Source organism: Zalophus californianus, chromosome 12 (assembly GCF_009762305.2).
Source record: "Zalophus californianus isolate mZalCal1 chromosome 12, mZalCal1.pri.v2, whole genome shotgun sequence".
NCBI classification, from domain to species: Eukaryota; Metazoa; Chordata; class Mammalia; order Carnivora; family Otariidae; genus Zalophus; species Zalophus californianus.
Genome location: NC_045606.1, coordinates 48,357,835 through 48,380,370, shown reverse-complemented (window position 1 = coordinate 48,380,370; position 22,536 = coordinate 48,357,835). Strand labels below are relative to the sequence as shown.

Genomic DNA, 22,536 nt, shown 5'->3' with positions numbered 1-22,536 from the left:
TGAACACTGCCTCTCTGGGAAGTGCTCTGAGATGAGCACATAACCTCCCTACTGTGTGCTCCAGGTGCTCTTCACATTGCTATTTATAAGCTGTCTATCCATGGATTGTTGGTTTGCCTTTTCCTTAAGAACAGCTCAATGCCCTCAGGGCTCTATCCCGACCACATTGGCTGACCTTTAAAACTCCAGGCTTTAAGCTCTACTCGTTGCCAGAAGTCACAAAATTGGTCCCCTCTTGCTTTCCAAACCAATTACTATGGGGATTCAAAACAGCATTTTACTACTACTTTCTCTGAGGTAAAGAGTTGGATCTGGCCATTTTTCTTTGTTATTTTAACTATTATAGGCCTCTGTGAGTGAAATTTAAAACAAACTTTTCTAGAGAGTAGCGTGATTAATAAGCTCAACAAGATAATGAAGTTACAGGATGTTTATAAACAGCGATGTAACAAAGAAGTTTTTTACTTTGGACACACAAGCTGGTTGAGCCCACCCCTCCCACTGAGCTGCCTCTGCTTGCTCAGACGTACCCAAACCATTTAAGTACTAACAGATGCCAGTGGTAACATATTTTATCTAGATTTACATATGACCTACAGTCCCAACCAAAACTTAATATGCTGACAGACCCCATGTTGGCAAAAGAACCAGTATTCTAAAATTTTCATAGAAAAAAAACCCCACGGAATTTTAAAATAAGAGATTGCATTTATTTTCTACCGTCTTCCTTCATCTAATCTTTTAATATATTTAATTTTGTGGCTAAAGACTGTTTAAAAAAGTGTTTTATGCTTTCTGGGTTATAACTGTACAAACCCAAGTAAGCTTATGCTATAAAAAAGTCTCATGATGCCTCTTGTCATATGGTTGTTTATTTAAACATGGAAAAATAAAATAGTGAAAACAGAAAATAATTTTTAAATGACTTTAGTTAATAGTAGTTAAAAATAGTTAATGTTCACATAAAAAAATCATGTTTTCCCAGTCATTATGTAATGTTTTCCATTTGTTAATTTAATTGATGTTGATTTCTCAAATACAACATCTATTGATTCAGAAACTTAGAATTTATTCTGAGTTGAAAAATGTTGAAACATTTTTTCAACATGACTGATAAAAAGGCAATTCTTTTATTGTTAAGCATTTTTGAACAGGTAAGGTACAAATCCCCATATGGCTGCTTTTTTGTTTGTTTGTTTCATACAGTGTTTTAGAAAATCAAACCAGTAGGTAAGCATTTGAATCATTTTGTGCTTATACATTGAAAGTAGCTGAATATACTTGTAAATTGGCTCTGACTGAAAGGAATAAAATAAAATCACATGTGAATAAAATTGATTTAGTGCTAGTAAGAATTAGGAAGACTCATTGTGATAGTATGTGTTTTATTCATATGAAGAAACTAATGCCTTAATATTTTTGTGATCCTTTAATATTTATACTTAATATCATGGTAGTTTAAGTGCAATATATTTTTAATCTTTTTAATCAAATTGAAAGAATGAGAAACTTTAAATCAGGTTTTCTCCATCTGTAACTGGACAATGTTCTGCATCTGTGGTATGTCTTCATCAGGTTTTTCTTGTTATATACCCAGTGATGGCACCATTTATGTCATTAACCATGCTTTTTTGGACAATGCAGTGTGACAACTAAGATTTACATAGAAACTGTAATTTTTGATGTATCTGGCTTTTGACTGTGATTCTTCATTTTCCACATTTTCACATTAATACCATAACTTCTTTGTACATAATAGTTTTTGTTCTTCACTGTCTTGAAAATAATACTGTGACTGTATCTTACGTGAATCTGTAAGAACATTTGCGTCAAGCTTTAGTTAGAACAGGAAGGTTGCAATATGATTTAATAGCAGTTTGGTTTCCTTGGAATCTTCCTGTAAAAAATGTAAATTGGAAAGTTAAATATTTGGGTGAAGATTAGAGAAAGTAAAGGTCACTTTAGTTTTATAATTTCTTTTATTTGTCATTAGATGCTAATTAAAACACAGGGAAATAAATCTGTCATGTTCAAAAACTTCTAAGGTCACAGTGAGTTATTAAGCAATTAGCTAAATAAGACTTGATAAGACAAAAGCTAGCCAGTTATACTTGACTCTGATGTAGGTAGAATATAAAACAATAAAAACTCCAAATAAGATGTTTATGCTTAAAGCAATAATACATTTTGTAAATATCCTGGTGAGTCATTAGACTTTAAAAATTGCATTTCCTTCACATTTCTCTTAATTCAGAATATATACTTTGAAAAAGAATATATATATGTATTGCATCATTTACTTGGAAAATAGTAATATGTTACATGTAAAAACATGTGCAACAGATAAGATGTCACATGTCTGCTCCTTACTTGGAGTTGTAAGGTAAAAAACTTCATCCTGTATTCAATGAGTCACTTAAAAATGTGAATATCTGATATAACAAATCTTGAAAAAAAAATCTGCCTATGTACCATTACCATTGCCCTCCAGTAGAAACATGTACAGTCAGTAGAGGTAACTTCTCTGAAGACCATTTTGACCTTTTAAAGTGTGTATGTGTTGTGTCTTTTGCATGTCTCTCTGTACCAACCCTGTTGTCCCCTTGTCCTCTAGACCTGGCTTGTTGGTTTTTTTTTTCTTTATTGACCATATGCTGCCCCCTTCTCTGTTCTAATAGTTTCCTCTATTAAGATGTTTAGGGAAACCTGAGGCCTCTTACTATCTATTAAACTGAGACAGGGACCTCGGGGCTCAGAAGTGGTGAGTCTATTTAATACTATTTTAAAATCCTTGTTGTGAGACAGAAAATACTCTCAGACTGGCTGTTGATTGAAGGAACTAAACAAGTGAATGGAAGATGACCTCATTATGAATGGATTAGGGCTGGAAACATCTATTGGATGTGAATAGTGTTGGATTTGATACAGTTGCTTATTTATCTAAGAACACTAAAATTTTGGCTGAGTAGGTCAGTGTACTGAATAATGAGCCTTGATGAAGTCATGTTGTTAGATGTTTCTAAGAAAACAAGGCTGCCTGGATTTTTTGCCCACTTGGTGGTGGAACTAACCTACTATTTAGGTTTGCCTCTACTCGATGTTTGAAACCTTCTTGTAAAATACACCGTCCTGAGCATTGTTGAGTAATTACTGATTACTCTTTTTTTTATTATTATAGATTTTATTTATTTGTTAGCCAGGGGAGGAGCAGAGAGGGAGGGAGAGGGACAAGCAGACTCTGCCCGGGAGCACAGAGCTCAACATGGTGCTCAATCCTAGGACCCTGAGATCATGACCTGAGTGGAAACTCATGACTGAGCCACCCAGGCACCCTGAATCCTTGTTGATTATTAATTGCAGGCATATGTCTAGATATTCCTTGGCCCTCTTAATGTGTCATTGGGTCTTTAATGTGGTGAAAAGGGTGCACATGTTAGAAAATTTTCATATTACTGTTTTGCTGAAGTTCAATGGGAAAACCCCAAATTTATATGTGTTTTCTAATCCTTGAAGGAAGCCCATAGATTGCATTTATACCAAGAGGTCCAACGTTCAAGGACAATAAGAGAAACTTCAAAAGATAAGTATATACATTGTTAGTTTTTGGCCTTATTCATAAACTTAAAAAAATCTATATATGATACCTATTTCCTGTAAAAGACTTTAGAATAATAATGGAATTAAACATTTTTTGACAACATGTTGTACATGAATATATTCTGCTAAACCATGTACCCTAACCAAAGGTGGCTAAGTTTTAGATGGCAAAGCATATTAAACCAGGGGATTAAAAGCCCTGAAGAAATTCCATTGTACTTAGGACATCACTGAAACTTGAGGGAATTTGAAGAATTTGTCAGATGAAGCTGTGATCTATTGAAAAAAGTGACATTCTGGATATCATGCTAGGGGTACTTTGATGCATCCTCCAGAGTAGATGGTTGGAATACTGATAATATTTCTGCCTCTCTGCCTCTATCAACTCCTTGAAGACCAAAGAAGTTAACAGAGGCAGAGGACCATTTTCTGTTGGAAGAACTTCCAAGTCTTCTCTCACTTTAATTTGGAACTAATAGTATGTAGTTGTACCGTTGGAAAGTCTAGCACAAAATGACAACTGACCTTCTGAGACATTGTCCCCTATTTTATATATCTTCATGTGTTTCAGTAAATGCTTAATTGGTTTTGGGATTTGGGACTGTTGTCTCTCCAGTACATTGTGGACCATTGAGCCAGGTGACTTCTATGTAAAGTTCTACGTCTTGAAGCATCTGAATTAGGATTCTGTAGGAGAGTATTCTTAAGCCCTGCATGATTAATAAGTATGCAACTGAGACTGTAACTTTGATTTTGAAATTTAAAGGTTTACATGATCTCTATTGTTTGGGTATTAGATGGATAATTTTGTTCTGTTTTGGTATAACATGGATAATATTGTTCTGTTAGATAAGCAGCCATTGACCACAGTGTGATCTGTGACTGGGTAGGCATGTAACAAGTACTTCATTTCTACCATGTTTCAGTAACTCTGAGGTACCATTGATTGCAATCAATATTTTTATACTATGGGGTAAAGATAAATGCTCCCAATATAACTACAGTAGAAAGTTTTATGTTCACTTAGAAGCTTCATTTTTTTTTTTTATTTTAGAGAGAGTGTGTGTGTGTGCACGGTGGGGAGGGTCAGACAGAGAGAATAACTTAAGCAGACTCTGCCCTGAGTGCATAGCCCCAATGTGGGGCTCGATCACATAACCCTGTGATTATGACCTGAGCTGAAACCAAGAATTGGATGCTTAACCAAGTGCACCGTTCAGGTGCCCCTAAAAGTTTAGAAACTTTTAAAAAAACAATAAATGAGTTCTATATTACGGCATAGAATTTTATTACAATTCTTGTATAAAAAGACATAGGGTTCTAGTTCTGGGTAAAGTGGAACAAGAATACCCTCATTCTCCCACTGAATGAAGCTATAAAACCTGAACAGAGTAAATAGAACAGATATTTGAGGTTATAAATAAAGTAGTAGCAGGTAGAATAACGAATAATACCCAACTTTCAAGTACTACCTAATTGGCAGTGAATTTCATGATTTTGTTCCTCTGCTATACACTGACTTGGATCCAGTGAGGCCCAAAGCTGCCAAGTGAGGATTGGAGTAGGCAGAGTTCCAAGAGAAGCCCCCTAACTCTGGCTGCATGAACAGGAAGGGATCTCCTGATGTTCACATAGTGAAGATAGCCTCCTTTTTTTTTTTTTTCCTCCCTACTCTATTGATTGACTCCCCAAGCAATCCTGTGGCTACAGTGGCACCGACAGTGGCAACAATGGGTACCCAGAGATTTGTAAAATTCTGAGAGAAGTGAACGTTGCTCTGGCATCAAGTTTGCCGTGGCTTGAAGAGGTGGGATGAGCACTGTTGCTGTTCTTGCTGTCTTCCTTTTGCTTAACTTTGCATATGGGTATAGTCAGGGGAAGTGTGTGCTAAGTGGGATAAAGTCCCAGCTCTCTGGTAGAAGTGCTGAAAAGGGATGCACTATACAGTGCACGAGGATATTACCTAGATATCCAGGATATAATCCAAGATCAATGGGCATACAAAGAACCAGGAAAATAGAAACCTAAATGGGGAAAGGTAACCAGTTAGATAGTCATGTTGAGATGACACCGATGTTGGAACTACCTGACAAATAATTTAAAGTCCTGATTATAAAAATGGTGAAAATAAGGGGAAATGCTCTTGAAAGATGGAAAGTCTCAAGAAAGGCATAGAAAATATGAAGAAAAGCCAAATGGAAATTCTAGAACCGAAAACAATACATCAACCAAAATGAAGAACTTTCCAAATGGGCTTAGTAACAGAATAGAGATGTCAGAGAAAGTTCCAGTGAAGTTAAGACAGATCATTGGAAATTTTTCAATCTGAACTACAGAGTCAAGAGGTTGGGGGAAAAATGAATAGTGCTCCCATTTGGCAATGTCATACACTGCTGGTGTTAAGGTAAAATGGTACAGCCAAACTGGAATACTGTTTAACAGTTCTTAAAGAGAGAAATGTACATTTACCATTTGAGCCAGCATCCTTTTCCAGTGCATTTACCCTAGAGAAAGGAAACCTTACATCCACATGAGAAAGCTATGAATGTTTTACAGCAGTTCTGTTCATAACCTTCAGAAGTATTTAGCAATACAAATATTGTCCTTTGGATGAATTGATAAAACGTAGTACCTCCATATAATGGAGGGCAACTGAAAAATGAAAAGATACAGACTGTAAATATGTAAAATAATTTAAATCTCAAAGGAATTCCATCCAGTGATGGATGATATTCTCATAGGGTTACATTTTGAGTGATTCTGTGTGTGATAGTCTTAAAGAGACAGAACTGTAAAAACAACAGCAAAAATCAAAGTTTTCCCACCATGCAGCAAGGGTGATTACAGAGATGACATGAGGGATTGAACTGCTTTGTGTCCTGATGTGGTTACATGAATTTATAATGTATTAAAGTTAGGGAAATGACACAAAGGTAATTGTAGTGCATACCAATGCAGAGAAAGTTAGAGATCAGTGTATCTTCATATGGCCCTGAATGGTAGCAATTCTAAGATGCTGTTTCAATTTCAGGGATGTTATACAGAGGAAACATGAGAGTTTTAATTAATGAAATAAAGTAAGTGTTGTAGGTTTGCCAGGTACTTAATTAAAAGCAGTGAAAAAAGACTTCCCATTTTCCCCCACTGTAATGTCATTTTCTATTATAATTTCTTACGCCTAAGCATTGGAAGAGAAGGGTTTGCTAGAAACTGCAGAGAATCTTGTTTACTCCATGAAGGTGTGACACTGTCATTTGACTTGTGTGGCTTCAGTTTAAAAAAAAGTGGGAAAACTCCTGAATTAGGAAATTACCTATATTTCTTATAGGTTCTATCAGCATATGGAGTGTTTGAGGTTTTCGATTCTAGACCAGATTGCCTGGTTTGAATCTTGGCTCTCCGGTTTGCTAGCTGAACTTAATCCCAGGCAAATCATTTAAATCTGTATCTTTAAGAAGGACATGATAATTTTGCCTGTATCATAAGATTTTGGTTAGAATGTACATTTATTGTAATATTATACATACTATTTGTCAATTACCCAGTGAGAAAACATCCAGTGTTTGGCTGAGTTACTCTGTGGCTCAATTGTTTTTACTGAAAGGGTGCTAGTATCTTTTATTTATTAGTAACATTGCTTTCATGAACTAGAATCTGAAGGACTCTCTATGGTAACTTGAATTTGTAATGCTTACCAACTTGTGAATAAAAATAATGCTTATTACTTGATGCTTTAGCTTTTCTCTTAACTATTTTTAAAAAGTTATTTTTATTATTTTTTTAAGTAGGCTCCACACCCAGTGGGGGACTTGAACACAAGACCCTGAGATCAAAAGTCAGATGCTCTACTGACTGAGCCAGCTAGGCACCCCTAGCTTTTCTCTTAATTTAAATGTTTAAAAGTTTACCCATTGTTTTAATAGTTTGTTAGGTATCCTTATGTGATATACTGAAGACCTTTATCTTGTCTCTTGATCTTATTTAAAGATACTTTCTGAATGAATAGAAGTATGGATGAAAGAACTAGTGTACTCTCATAAAGTTTTTACTACTTCTTATTTTTTAAAACGTTTTGCTGTCAAACCACAGATAACAGAAATCCAAACCAGATCTGTAGCTTAAAGAGTAATGTGAATATCTGTGTAATATCACACAGATCAAGAATAGAACTTTGCCACTCACAGCAGTGGCTTTTTCTTGCATTTTTATGCGGTTAAAACCTCCCTCCTCAAAAAATAGTAGCTATCAAGATTTTACAGCAATTTCCTCATTTCTTCTGAGCTTTATCACTCAGATTTACATTTCTAGACACTATGGTTTAGTTTTTTTTTTTAATTACCTGTTAAATCTCACTTACTCTACGAGTTCCCCATCCTTTTATTTTGCTGGCGCTTTGTCTCTTGCTCAACCCAACCTATTTGACCTGTGGATTTTGTCCCATTTTGAATTTTGATGAGTATATGTTCTTGCATGGTGCAATTATGCATATTTCTGTATATTTTTTTGTCTTGTACAAAGTGACAGTTGGCTCTAGAAGCTGAATCATTTAGTTTCATTTCTTTGGTAAGACTAGAGGTGGTGTGAGTTTTTAATTAGGAGACATCAAATGTCTGGCTATCTTTTATTTTCTGATGATAGCAGCCATTGATATTCAATGCCTAGATTTGTTAATACATGGCGGGTGTGTGCAAAATCATGACATTTTAATCTGATTAATTAATTTTCATGTATTAGTTGAGGTGCTTTCACAAACACTTCTCATCTACAGTTTACCCAGTGTACGGCTTACAGAAAGATAAATGTTCATTTTCTTTTTCCAGTATTCAACTGAATGAATTCATTCTGTCATCCTCTAAACTTACCAAGTATCTTTTGTGTGTGTGTGTGTGTGTGTGTGTGTGTGTGTGTGTGTGTGTTTACATAAAGATGAAATGCTTCATAAATTTTTACTGATAATTCCAATTCAGTATTTTACTTCTACCCCATTGAGAATTCTGGTTCTCAGAGATAGTGGAATTAACAGAATTAGAATATTGTATAATCATTCAGACATTTTATTCAGTGTACCCTCTAGGTCTCAAAGTATACATACGCTCAACCAAGACTATTTCTGAAAAGAGTTATGTAATTTTTTTTACATATTTCATTCACTCCTAGTGTATTTTCTTGTTTATACTCTATTTTCAGATTATACTGCCAATTATATACTGTATTCAGTTAATTTTAGACCTTATTTAGTCATAGTTCTGAAAGTAACTGCTTTATGCTGTCTCTAAGTCATTCTGTATATGTCTCTCTAGTCTTTGGTTGTCTGAGGACTTGAGTTCTAGCACGTTCCTTAAGAAATATTCACAGGAAAATCATTTTCTTCATTCAAGTTGTTAACTGTATGTTTTATACTTGAAAGTCAGTTTTGCTGAATATAAAATCTTGGCTCATAATTTTGTCCCTGAATAACTTAAATATGCTCCTTTGTTTTTATTGAATAAATTCTGATTATCTTATTACCTCTATTATCTCTATTCTTTTTGTCTAGGTGACCAAAGGAATGAGTTTTTTTTTTTTTTTTAAAGTCTAGTAACCTTACTAGAAAATGTCTTGGTATTGGTTTTTATTGGTAAATATTTGGAGATACTTATATGTGATATGCTTGAGTGTGTATGTATAAAAAATTTCAGTATTCTCTTCTACATGGATTCCTATTATGTTTATATTGGACCATCTTTACCCAAGTTCAATACTTGTCACCTTATATTGAATCTTTATTTCTTTTTTTAATTTAAAAATATTCTTTATTTTTCTTTTTATCTTAAATTATTATCTGTTAATTTTGTACCTGTATCATTACTGTATAGTCCTCATTTCAGAAATAGTCTTTTATTTTAAATTCTTCCCTGACTGCTGCCACTTAATTTACGAGCTTTTGAAATTCTAAATTACATAGTTCTTTAATGTTTGGTTTCATTGCCTTATTCTTTTTTGGCTTGTTATAAAATAGTAGATTGCAATTTTAACTGGTTTGGTAGGCATATCTTTCTGGCATGCATTCATTATTTTTAGAAGTGTTTTTCTGCTCTTTATTTTTTTATGAAAGTTTTACCCAGGGATTGACTTCAATAATTTTTCCATTATTAGTTGTGTTTGCCTTTTTATAAATACACCAGTCATATTGGCTTAGGGATCACTCTAATTGTCCTCATCTTAACCTCAGTTTACCTCTTAAAGTCCCCATCTCCAAATATAGTCACATTCCGAGGATTACTCAGGGTTAGAATTCCCACAGTGACTTTGGTAGGGGACAAAATTCAGCCCATAACCATATGTCATAGTCATGACCCTAGCATAGAGCCTGGAAACTATTAAGTGTTCAATACCTTCTTGTTAGTGCCCTGTGTTAAAATCTGGGTGTGTGTGGGGGGTGTTGGGAAATTAGAAGTTAGTAAATTCTAGTTTACTGAGTTTAGGAGTTAGTGATTTTTATGGGAGAGGAAAACTAGTAAATGATAAAATACAAAGTCAAAATTTTAATCAAAGTAAAACAAAAATGCAGAATAATGTGAAAGGGAAAAATTACCCTTTAGGATACTAATTTCACATAGATTTGAGTTCAAAAGCTAAAAGTTTACAATTTCACGGCTCTGTGATATTGGGCAATTTACTAGCTTTATAGACTCCATCTATAAAATGGGGAGAATAATTCCTACTTGTTATGATAAAGAGAAATAATGTATAAAAGTCTCTACTGTAGTAAAAAAGCAAAGACAATATTAAAACTACTTAGTATGGCATGAGTATGTATTAATCAGAATAAATGCACTGACTACCAAATGCCTATAATGATTCCCATGACTCTGTTGCTGTGCACTGCCTGAACGTCAGCTTTGTGAATAGGCTTATTAGAGCCAAGGCACATGTAAATTTCTATTTCTGAAACTCGACACTAAAAGGCCTTTCAGAAATTTCTGTTTCTGAAACTCGACACTAAAAGGCCTTTCCTTCACACCACTGAAATTCAGCAACACAGTGATTCATACGTAGATATGAGGAGAATCCTGACTGTGTACTTACATGTGTTTCAGAGAGAGATCTTTATGTATCAGAATTGTGGGTTTGGAGATGTGGGGGTACTGTAATTTCAAAAAAGTCTCCCTGGTTTGTTACCTCCCTATTCTTTTTTCTCTCCCACTGCTCCCCCCGCCCCCCAAATACATCTAAAACACTGGCCTATGGTTATTAAAGCAGATGATCCTTCAGGTGCACCTTTTTGGAGAATTAGACAATGACATGTAATGGCATTGCAGGTAGGGGGAACGTGTACGTTAGTCTGAAGATCAAGGTAAATCTAGGGAAATGTAAGTGGTATGATCTGGTTGAAGAGTAAGGTTTGTTGCCCAAGGTGTGGGTGTACATTTATTGCCTTTTATAGAACAAAAGGAGGTGGGAATTCTGTGATGAAGACTTGGAAATAATTATCTGTTGAAGTATGCTTAGGATTATTTGCCAGTGTATTTGTCAGGGTTCTCTAAAGAAATAGAACAAACAGGATATACAAATACACATACATACATGAGTTTGCTCATGTGATTATAGATTATGGAGTTTGGCAAGTCCAAATTCTACAAAGTCAGTGTCATAGTTTAAGCTGCAAGGCTGGCAGGCTGCTCTAGAACCAGGAAGAGCCAATATTTTGGTTCTAAGACCATTAAGCAGGAGGTTCCTCTCTTAATCCTGGCAAGTCAAACCTTTGTTCTATTCAGATCTTCAACTGATTGGATGTGGCCCATCCACATTAGGGAGAGCAATCAGCTTCACTTAGTTTACCAATTTAAATGTAAACCACATCTAAAAATACCCTCATAGAAACACCCAAATTATGTTTGACTAAATATTTGAACACCCCATTGCTCAGTCAATTTGACATATAAAATTAATCATTACAGTCAATAAAGTAAAATCAAAGTGTACATTATTTTTGGCATAATTACTCTTGGCAATTATACCTTGACCCTTTAAGAGTTCTCACACATGGGGATGAGACATTAACTGAAAAAATTTGGGCTTACTAATTCTTACAGCTTTTTAATACTAATCTGTAGACTACAGGTCATGTTCCATTAGAATTTTCTCTCTATTAAGTCACATGGAGTTGTGTGATACCTAGATGCTGTATGTAAATAAAGAGTTATTCAGTGTAAATCAGACTATGTGTTAAAAAAGATTTTGGGGGGGGAAATTACCCTACAGGTTTAGATGTTAAAATACTTCATGTGTCATAACCATCCTTTTAGGAGGATTTAAAAGAGATATTGTATAAAAAAGATAGTGTAGCAAATGAAAATAAGTTAATATTAGTAATAAAGTTGACAGTTTAGGTATGATCTGAATTTAACTCCAGTATTTTTCTAATTTATCTTTAGATCTTTATTGGGGAGAGAAGAAAGACTGGATTCTTGTAGTAGAGTTTTTATGATTCTGGGAAGCAAAATGATTTTATTGCCCTCCCCCATGCTATTGTTGTATTTATTTTAACCACTAAAGATTTCTAAGAAGTGGTTTATTAATAGAACAACAGATTAACATTTCTAAAGGCTCCTGTTGATTTCATTATTAACCTCAAGGAAGTTGTTAAATTATTTGCTTTGAGAAATTTGGAAAGTTTTGTGCTTCATGAAAAAAATGAATTTTAAATGTTACATTTTTTTTTCTCTCTCAGTTGGGGAGCTACTAGAATAAGTGTGGAATTGAGGAGGTTCAATTTATTTGAGCACTGCTTCTCTAGCTACATTCTTTCCCATTTTGGGTTTCTACCTGCATGGCACAAGTATAGTCACTGCTGTTCTCTTTGTTGGTGAAGATATGAAGTACATTAACATTCCCAGTTAGGGTTGTCAGTGAGATTATTACTAGAAATCACATGAGATGCCTCACCCTAGATCTAATGGATAAACTAATATATGAATGATCAGAAGGTATCCATTTTAGTTTTAAGTTCAGGTATGAAAACATAGGACTGTTACTCAAGATGTTTTTCATTATTATACATAATTACTGCATTTTGGGTGAAATATTAAAACTTGAAAAGGATTAGTGGGACAAAATTGAGATGGATTTTTTAAAATTTATCTAAATTCAATTACCATATAACGTATTATTGGTTTCAGAGGCAGAGGTCAGTGATTCATCAGTCTTATATAATACCCAGTGCTCATTATGTCATGTGCCCCCCTTAATGTCCATCACTCAGTTACCCCACCCCCCACCCCTCTCCTCTCTAGCAACCCTCAGTTTGTTTCGTATGCTTAAGAGTCTTTTATGGTTTGCCTCCCTCCTGATTTCATATTGTTTTATTTTTTCTTCTCCTCCCCTATGAACCTCTGAGTTGTTTCTTAAATTCTACAGATGGATTTTTTAAGAAAGATTTTACTATTTGAGAGAGAGAGCCTGAGCTTGTGTGCATGCATGAGCATGAGCACAGGGGTGGGGGGGAGGAGCAGGGGGAGAGGGAGAAGCAGACTCCCCACTGGGCAGGGAGCCAGAGGACTTGGGGCTGGACCCCAGGACCCTGAGATCATGACCTGAGTGGAAAGGAACAGTCCCACATGTAAGGCACTGAGCCACCCAGGTGCCCCTCTCCCTTTTTCTTTAAAGAAACACTGAAATAAATAAGACTACAGGGAACATTTGAAGTTAGAGATGGGTCGTATCTTAAGTAGACAAAAAAAAGTTTAATTTATTTTTTGTTGAATCCATGTGATCATAACAATTATGTGAACACTTACTGGGGATTTAATTGGAGTAGGCACGCTATGTAACTTTAGGTATATTAACTCATTTAATCCTCATCAAAGTCTCATAATGTTGGGTCCTTTATTCCATGTTTCCTTCATTTCTTTTAGATTTATAAATTCTGTGTAGAAAGTTCGGCTCTACATAGAAACTGATTTTTAGTCTCTATATTTCATACATTAAAATATTAAAATATGAATATACTATTTATAGATATTTTTTGGCTATTGGATTGGATTCCTATAGCATTTTTAAAAATTGCATGTGGCTTAATAATTTAACAAACATTGAATGCCCAAGAATTGCCTTGTATCTGTAATTGATCAACATTGCATGTTTTTTCTTATGTTGCCTTTATAATATTGGGTAAGAAATGGTTAAATTGTGAACTCCAGTGAGCCATGCAGATCAGAGTACGAATTGGGTGGATTTGGGTTTTTTAAGTAGTTTGACACTAGAAATCTCAAAGGCAATTGACTAACAACACTTCTTTCTCACAACTCAGGGGTTGATTCTGATGGGCAACCAGTGTTGAGAACCGTTGAATTTGGGAACTGATGAAGATTCAACCTAGTGTAGACTGTGAATGACACTGGATAGGTGGAGGATTTTATGATACTGGGGGAAAGGACATATCAGTATGGACATGGACACTATAAAGAAAATGGCAAGTCTGGCGTAGACTACTGTGGAGTAAATAACTGGGAATTACAAGACATCAGCAGATGCATAGAAAGGACCATGATAAAAGATTCATCTTATTTATTACATTACCTTGAATCTATATTCTTAGTTTTTTTTAGTTGATTTTCACTAAATAGGTGAATTTATTTTTTATCCAGCTTCATTGAGATATTTGACATATAACATCATGCAGATTTAGGGTATGCAGTGTGATGATTTGAAATATGTACATATTGTGAAGTGATTACCACAGTAAGATTCACACATTCTCCACATCCAGTAGTTAAGATATTTTTTAAAAGATGAGTTTTAAGGTCTCCTACAGTGCATATCTACATGTAGATACACACACACACATATTCATGTTTTTTTATTGTACCTTATTTTGGGGGGTAGAATATTTTTTATTTTAGTATACTTTGAAACAAAAGTTGAAAGAATAGTACACTTAACTTCCATCTGTCTTTTACCTAGATAAACCAGTTCACCCATTGTTTACATATTGTCCCCTTTGCTTTATCATGGCTACATGTTTTGTCTTGTTTGGCCTACAGAATTAGGGACTCATTAGTGGGTGTTTGCTAAATTTATGGTAATTTGTTGTAGAACAAACACAGAATAATAAAAATATGCTATGTAATTCATGAGAACTTCAGGAAAAATAACATGAGAAATTACAGTAGATACTACAAAATGTTAAAATGAGAGGAAAGTGAATGAAATCTTTTAAAACGAAAATGAAATAATTTAAACTGAATGAAAATATCACAATGTTTGAAATAAAGCTAAGGCTGTGAATTAGAGGAAAATTTAAGACTTTATATGTAAATACAAGAATAAAGGAAAAGCTGGAAGTAAACAATTTAAGCATCTTTTTCAAGAAAACAGCAAACTAAATCAAAGAGCATAGGAGGAAGAAAATACTGGATAGTAGAAATTCAAGAACTAGAAAATAAACATACAAGAGAATCAACAAAGCTTTTCTTTGAAAATGTTAATAAAGTTGATAAAGCCTTGGCAAGAGTGATCATGAAAAAATTTCCTTTCTGTGAAGTCATGTTTCTGGAATCTCTTGTATGGTTTCAGAAAATTATAAAGGGTGTCATCATGAAGATTGGTACTAATAGAACATAGAGCTCCAGCACCATATAATATTCTTGATAAGTGGGAGGTAATTAGTAATAGGAGTACTATTAATTGGTGATATTGTTAATATTTTATTTTATTTTTATTTTTTGATATTGTTAATATTTTAAGCTGTTCCCAGCTTTGCTTAGAAAAATGATAAACTATCACTATATCAATGTTCATACACACCAAATTATATAGACCTGTCCATGTAAGAAGCAGCTGGGTTAAATGTGTTTTTTATTTTTATTTTTTTTATGTTATGTTAGTCACCATACATTACATCATTAGTTTTTGATGTAGTGTTCCATGATTCATTGTTTGCGTATAATACCCAGTGCTCCATGCAATATGTACCCTCCTTAATAGCTGGGTTAAATGTTAATCAAACTAACTTGATTTAGGCTTCTCATTTAAAATTCAGCCTTTTTTTCTTTATTCTTCATATGATACCATGCAACATCTTCTTAATTGGCAACAATATAGCTATTTCTTAGCATTTTAGATCTGTCTAGTATAGAGGAGGATGGCATATCTTTTGAGAGCGTGCATCCAGGGTTAACAAAGGTGAACATTATTAGGTCATATGGCTTCTGTTTTTGAATCAGATCATGTCAAAGAGGCCTAAAAAATTTGAAAATCCGTTTAGCTCTTTTCACTTGTGGTAACACTGAAACAGGTGGGAACTTAATTGTATTGAGTTGACCAAATTGAGAGGAATGCCAAGGAAACTGCTGTACTCACCCAGGACACTAGGTGGCACAGTGAGCTGCACACAGGAGATTTCGTCTAGCCTGAGGAGGGCATCTGCAGGAGAGATGGGATTTTATCAGATTCTAGGAGACTCCAAATAAATGTAGGAGGATTGCATTGTCAAGCCAAAGAGCTGTCACTTCCGGTTAGTCCTTTTCAAATGTATCCTAAGCTCGCTTATTTCTGTTGATTACACACATTCTGGTTAGCCACCTATACAGTGTTGAATACACACCTTTATTGACTTGGGTGGTAACGGGTCAAGGACTTATCAGTGTGAATTCCAAGTGACTTCACTGCCTGAAGGTAAAAGCTTCATAGTTCCTAGTTCCTAGTTGGACAGTTAGGAACAGCAGGTAAGCCTCGGTTTTAGCATTTAGTGCTCTGTTCCATTTTCTGTTTGAAACTTAGTATTTTTTTTTCTTTTTTATCTCAGAAAGAATTTCACAACACATTTGCATAGTTATGGACACAAAAGAAGATGAGAATCATGTAGGTCATCATCTTGAAGAAATACTAAAAAATGAATTAAATGTAAGTATTCAAAGGTTGAGTTTCATGACATCAAAGAGTTGAGTTCCACTTACTCCCCGTTTTGAGCTGATGAACTTCTTAGTTGAATTCATACCTAATTGGGCTAAGGAAATGGAAGAAGTAGTAATAAGTGTGAGGTCCGTAGGAATTATTTGTAACATTTACCACTAATGACTTGTATTATTTACTTCTTTGACAACTTTTTGTCTTGAAATGTTTTGTTGACAAAATGATTTTATTTAATTTTAAGTCATTTCCCTATTTCTTTTAAAATGTATAACCATCAGGGCTTATGATGAACATGTGATGACCTTTTAACAATATACACGATCAAATTCTACTTAAAAAGCTGAAGGAAAAAGTTTATTTAGTTAATTTCATCATGATAGCGCAGTTAGAAGGGGAATGGGCTCTGCTAAGACCGTCTGCTCAGATGGCAGCTTTTTTGCCTAATTTCCTTATCTTAAATTGAAAATGTCAATAACATCTACTTTGTAAAGTTATTAAGAGGATTGACTTTGGAAAGCATCTAACTTGTAGTAAATTTTTGGTGAAGATGAAACTGTAATAATTAAATTTTTGATGATGAGACAGATGTGTATTAAGTAATGAATGCTACTAGTTCCCAAACTTTAGTCCTGATTTAGATACACGAACTGTGAAGAACATAGATCCCTGGAATATATAAAAACTTAGTGAACGGTAGTTTGGGATTAGTTCTAGAATCCAAATTTTTATACTTCACCTTAGCCAAAAGGCCAAGAAGAGATAGAATCCAAATTTTTAACAAGCTCCCCCAGGTGATATTAATGGCACTTAGTGCCAAATTCTACCCAGTAGCACTTGGAGCAACAACCTAAGCTGAAAGAAAATGACCACCATATCCACTGTCTCTTCAGTGGAAAGGTTATACCATAATCTACTTTGCGATATTGCTTCTATCCATTGACTTTCTGGACATTTCCCCTTCATCCTTGGAAATTTTCGCATCTTGCGCTCTCTGCTTTCTACCACGAGTTCACCTATTGAGAATCTATTCCTAAATTCCATTCCCCAGTTTAACTGCTGCATCTTGCAGAATATTTATTGATAACTTTCTACTGTCTGACCCACTGAAGCACCCTTTTGCCTCAAAAATAGTCTTTTACTTTTGGGTAATCTCATTTATTCTTTCTCCAGTCAATGCAGAAGTCACGGAGGTGAGACCCTGAAAGAATATTACTGGAACTCTGGCTATCGATCAACCCTAAGTTTAGAGAGTTGGGTTTTTATACTCTTGTTGAGTACCCAGCTGTTGTATTCTGTGTGACTAATTCCTTTATGGATCTTTCTAGTATTAGACCCTGCAAGAAATCCCTTTGATAACAATTATTACAGTATTGACTTTTTATTGCTTCTTTTCCTGTATCTGTTGAATGATGAAATGACATGGAATGTAGGGATACACACAGTAGTACATTACTGGCCTTGTGTGATTTATTCATCACTCTGGCCTCTCAGGTCCTTACCCTTTTCATTCCCAGTGACCTTCATCTACCTACCCATTGGGTCTAGTCTGCATATTGCCATCATCTTAACTGTGCTGACAAAATAAATACTAAGGTTATTTCTTAAGTTCTGACCACAACGTTTTGTCGTTTCATATATTTTGCTAAATTACTCCTGCGCATATTTGAATTTTATAGGAAACCCCAGGTCCCCCATCTTCTCCCTTTCTTTTGGCTACATTTTATTTTATTCCCTTCCTTGCCTAGTTTAGATGTCATATTCTAGGGCTTCAGTGAATCATGAATCTTCTACTGCTATCCTCAATTCCCTTGTACTTCAAATGCACCCCTTGGTTAAAACTCCAGGTATTTGTCTAACTTTTCACTTCTCTAAGCCTTGACTCAAACTTCATACTGCTGGAGAAAATTATACAGCAGTGCAGATTGTTGCCATTAAAAAATACTGGTCTCCATTCTCCAGTGGGCAAAGAATAATTTATTTATTTTTAAAGTAAGTATACTACGATTGCATAATCAACCCCCCATCCTCCTCTGTGAATATTTTAAACCTCCTGCACTTTGCTCAAACGCTGAACCCAGGTTTTCTTAACTTCACTGTTAGCATTTTGAGCTAGATAATTCTTTGCTGTGAGAGCCTGTCTTCTGCTTTGTATACTGTTCAGCAGCATCCTTGGCCTATACCCACCAGATGCCCCTAGTTGTAGCAACTAAAACATCTCCAGTTACTTACTAGTAAGTGTTGCCTGGATGGGGCAAAATCCCCCTTCAGCTGAGAAAAGCTGGTCCAGTCCCACTGTCTTTAACCCCACTGTCAGGCACGACCCCCACATGGCAGCATTCCTATCATCCCGGCACTAAACCTCCACGAATCCTATGTCTGTAGCCGTACCCTTAGGAAGACTGTTTCTTCTTCTGAGCTCTGGTTCCCCTCCCTCCTCTTCCCCCATTGCTGTCAACATCCCAGCATATTCAAGTTCCTTCCATTAATTGAAACTAAACAAAACAAAAAATCGAATAATTTAACTTTTCATTTCTCATTTCAGTGTAGCCTGATTTCCAGTCCTACCTTGCATAGGAACTGCTCTCAGCAAGGTCCTCAGTGACCATCTGGGCAATCCACAAGACATTTATCAGTCCTTATCTTGGTTTATTGCAGTACTTGACCCTCTTGTCTAATACTTTCATCCAGAAGGAATGTCATCCAGTTTTACAATATCTTGTTTTTCTGAACCTCCTTTTTTGTTTGTGGCTTCCTCTTAGTTTTGTTTATAAGATCCTGTTCATAATTTTTAGGTTTCTGTACATGGGTGAGTGGTTTCCTCTGTATAACCATGCTGATGGCTTCACGTATCATCTACTTGCTAGAGAGAAAACCATTCTCTAGCCCTGTGTTTAATTATTCACCAGCCTGTGTTTCACAGCTGTAAATTCATTTAGAAGTTCCTCAGACCCTCAAACTTAAGTGTTAGTAGTATTTCACATTTCACAAATTCTTGCTTAAAGCAGTTCTCCATCTGCTAAGGTTTCGGCCTCTGACATTTGTATATTTTGCTTATTTCCCTAAACCTGGTGTAATCTTTCAACCATTCTCTATCTCACCCCTGAAGCAAATAAAATTCTAAAACACTTGAATTTTATCTCAGTATTCCTCAACTGAGGAATCTGGAGTCTTCCCAGAGCTTAGTGCCGTCTTGAAACCAGGGGGAGATTTATTGAATGCTAAATAAACAAATGGATAAATGATCATAACTTGTTATTACTAACTTGCACATTACATTACGTATTGTACTATGGTTTCTGTATAACCAATTATTCCCAACTTAGTGACCTTAAATAACAAACATTCGCTATCTCACAGTTTTTGTGAGACATAAGTCTAGGCACAGCACAGCTTAGGCTTTGGTTCAGGGTCTTTAATATGACTGTAGTCAAGCTGTCCTCTGCAGGCTGAGGCTACAGTCTCACCTGAATCACCCATGGGCAAATGGATCTGCTCCCAGTTCATGCAAATAGTTGTTGTCAGGCCTCAATCCCTTGCCGTGTGGGCTTATCCACAGAGCTGCCTCACAACATGGCATTCAGGATTGAAGGCATGGTCTTTCTGTAATTTGGTCTTAAAAGTAACACCCCATCACTTGTGTCCTATTGTCTCATTCAAAGTGAGTCAGTATATTCAACCCACACTAAGAGGAGGGGATTATGTGAGATTGTGAATATTGAGAGGTGGGGGAATTTTTAGTGGGTCTCTTTTAGGAGTTGTCTGCCACAAACATAAATTTGTTACTAAGTTAGAAAAGAAAATACCCACTACCATGGCCATCCTAGTTTCCTATACATGAGAAGCAGTATTATATTTAAGTCTGAGTCTTCTCTATTAGAAATCATTATCCAACCACTGACCATTATCCTTAAATAAATGGAGGCCCAATCTATTTGATATGAAAACTAGTCCTTAGTACTCGAGTTTATCATATATTCTATATGACAAACCCCAGAGTTGATCAGAAACATCCAAATAGTTTTCTTTTTTTATTGTATTTTATTATGTTAGTCACCATACAATACATCATTAGTTTCGATGTAGTGATCCATGCTTCATTGTTTTCGTATACACCCAGTGCTCCATGCAGTACGTGCCCTCCTTAATACCCATCACCGGGCTAACCCATCCCCCCACCCCCCTCCCCTCTAGAACGCTCAGTTTGTTTCTCAGAGTCCATAGTCTCTCATGGTTCGTCTCCCCCTCCGATTTACCCCCCTTCATTTTTCCCTTCCTTCTCCTAATGTCCTCCCTGCTATTCCTTATGTTCCACAGATAAGTGAAGCCATATGATAATTGACTTTCTCGGCTTGACTTATTTCACTGAGCATAACCTCCTCCAGTCCCATCCATGTTGATGTAAAAGTTGGGTATTCATCCTTTCTGATGGCCGAGTAATATCCCATCGTATATATGGACCACATCTTCTTTATCCATTCATCTGTTGAAGGGCATCTCAGCTCTTTCCACAGTTTGGCTGTTGTGGACATTGCTGCTATGAACATTGGAGTGCATATGGCCCTTCTTTTCACTACATCTGTGTCTTTGGCACCATACACAAAGATAAATTCAAAATGGATGAGAGACCTCAATGTGAGACCGAATAATTTTCAAATCAGTGACTGACAGATGGAGCTGACTAGCCAAAACCAACAGCCCAAGGACATATTCTAAACAAGAAATGAGTTTAATCACCTGAATTAAATACAGTTCTATCCAATATAAACCAGCCTAACAAATTTTCAAATTCTAGTAGAGAAAAGAGTCATTGACTACTTTTTTTAGGTTTTTATGTTGATCATTCCATAGTGTAACCCTAGGTGACCTGTTGTATAATCTGATAAAACATACTTAATATTGACTTAATTTTAAAAGAAATGAGCCCACAAAATAGATAATAGTCTTAACATATTCTTCACAGCTTCAGAAAGTTTCTGAGCTTTTACTAGGCTTCATTTCTATATTTTTTTCTTTTCCTTTGCTACTTCCTCCATCACTTTTTTAAGATTTGTTTTTTTTTAGAGAGAGCACGTGTGAGCTCAGGGGGTGGTGGGGACCAGAGGGAGAGGCGGCATAGAGAGAATCTCAAGGAGACCCCCCCCCCCACACCGAGCATGGAGCCTGACATGAGGCTTGACCCAATGACCCTGAGATCATGATTTGAGTCCAAATCAAGAGTTGGATGCCCAAACTACTGAACCACCTAGGTGCTTAACCCAGATGTCACTTTTGATGATGGAAAATTTCAATTACATACTTAAAAAAAGAGAATATTAAGAATGCTCATGTATCTAGCTTCAACAATTATCAACTCATGACCAATCTTGTTTTCTCTCTACTCATTTAAACCCCTCCAATTATGCTTATGAAAATTTCAGCTATCCTATCTTTTCATCTGTAAATATCTCAGTATGCGTATGTACAAAAAAGGTTTCATCTTTTAAACTATAATCATATAATTATCTCGAAAATATCCATAGTTGTGCCCTAATATCTTCACATGTCCAGCAGTTGTTCACTTTTCTCCAATTCTGCTATATATTTTATCCTTTCTGTTTCCCATTTGTTGGAATCATTGTATCTTTCAATGTACCTTTCATTCTCTTTCAAGATTGTCCACAAAGTGGGGCACCTGGGTGGCTCAGTTGGTTAAGCAGCTGCCTTTGGCTCAGGTCATGATCCTGGAGTCCTGGGATCGAGCCCCGTATCGGGTTCCCTGCTTCTCCCTCTGCAGCACCCCTTGCTTGTGCCTTTGCTCTCTCAAAAAAAAAAAAAAAAAACAACTAAGATTGTCCACAAATAACTATTGATTTGTATGTCTCTTGAGTTCCTTTTGATCTATAGCTTTTATCTCTCTCTCTTTTTTTAAGCAGATTGTCTTTTAGAAATGCCCACATTAAGGGTTTTACTGTTTGTGACCCTGTGGTGTCACTTATCATGTCTGTCTGTCACCTGTATATTCTGGAAATTGTAGTAAGATCTAGAGGTTTGTTCAGATTCAGACTA

At 35.6% G+C, this 22,536-nt stretch overlaps 1 protein-coding gene across 1 annotated transcript in view; it reads left to right on the top strand.

The window, feature by feature from the left end:
- The window catches only part of CRPPA (CDP-L-ribitol pyrophosphorylase A), a 294,956-nt gene that overhangs the window by 107,285 nt on the left and 165,135 nt on the right, over positions 1-22,536 (top strand). The window contains exon 6 of the mRNA XM_027574160.2: positions 16,385-16,482. Within this exon, the coding sequence (XP_027429961.1) occupies positions 16,385-16,482 (98 nt within the window). The remainder of the gene's footprint in view (positions 1-16,384; positions 16,483-22,536) is intronic.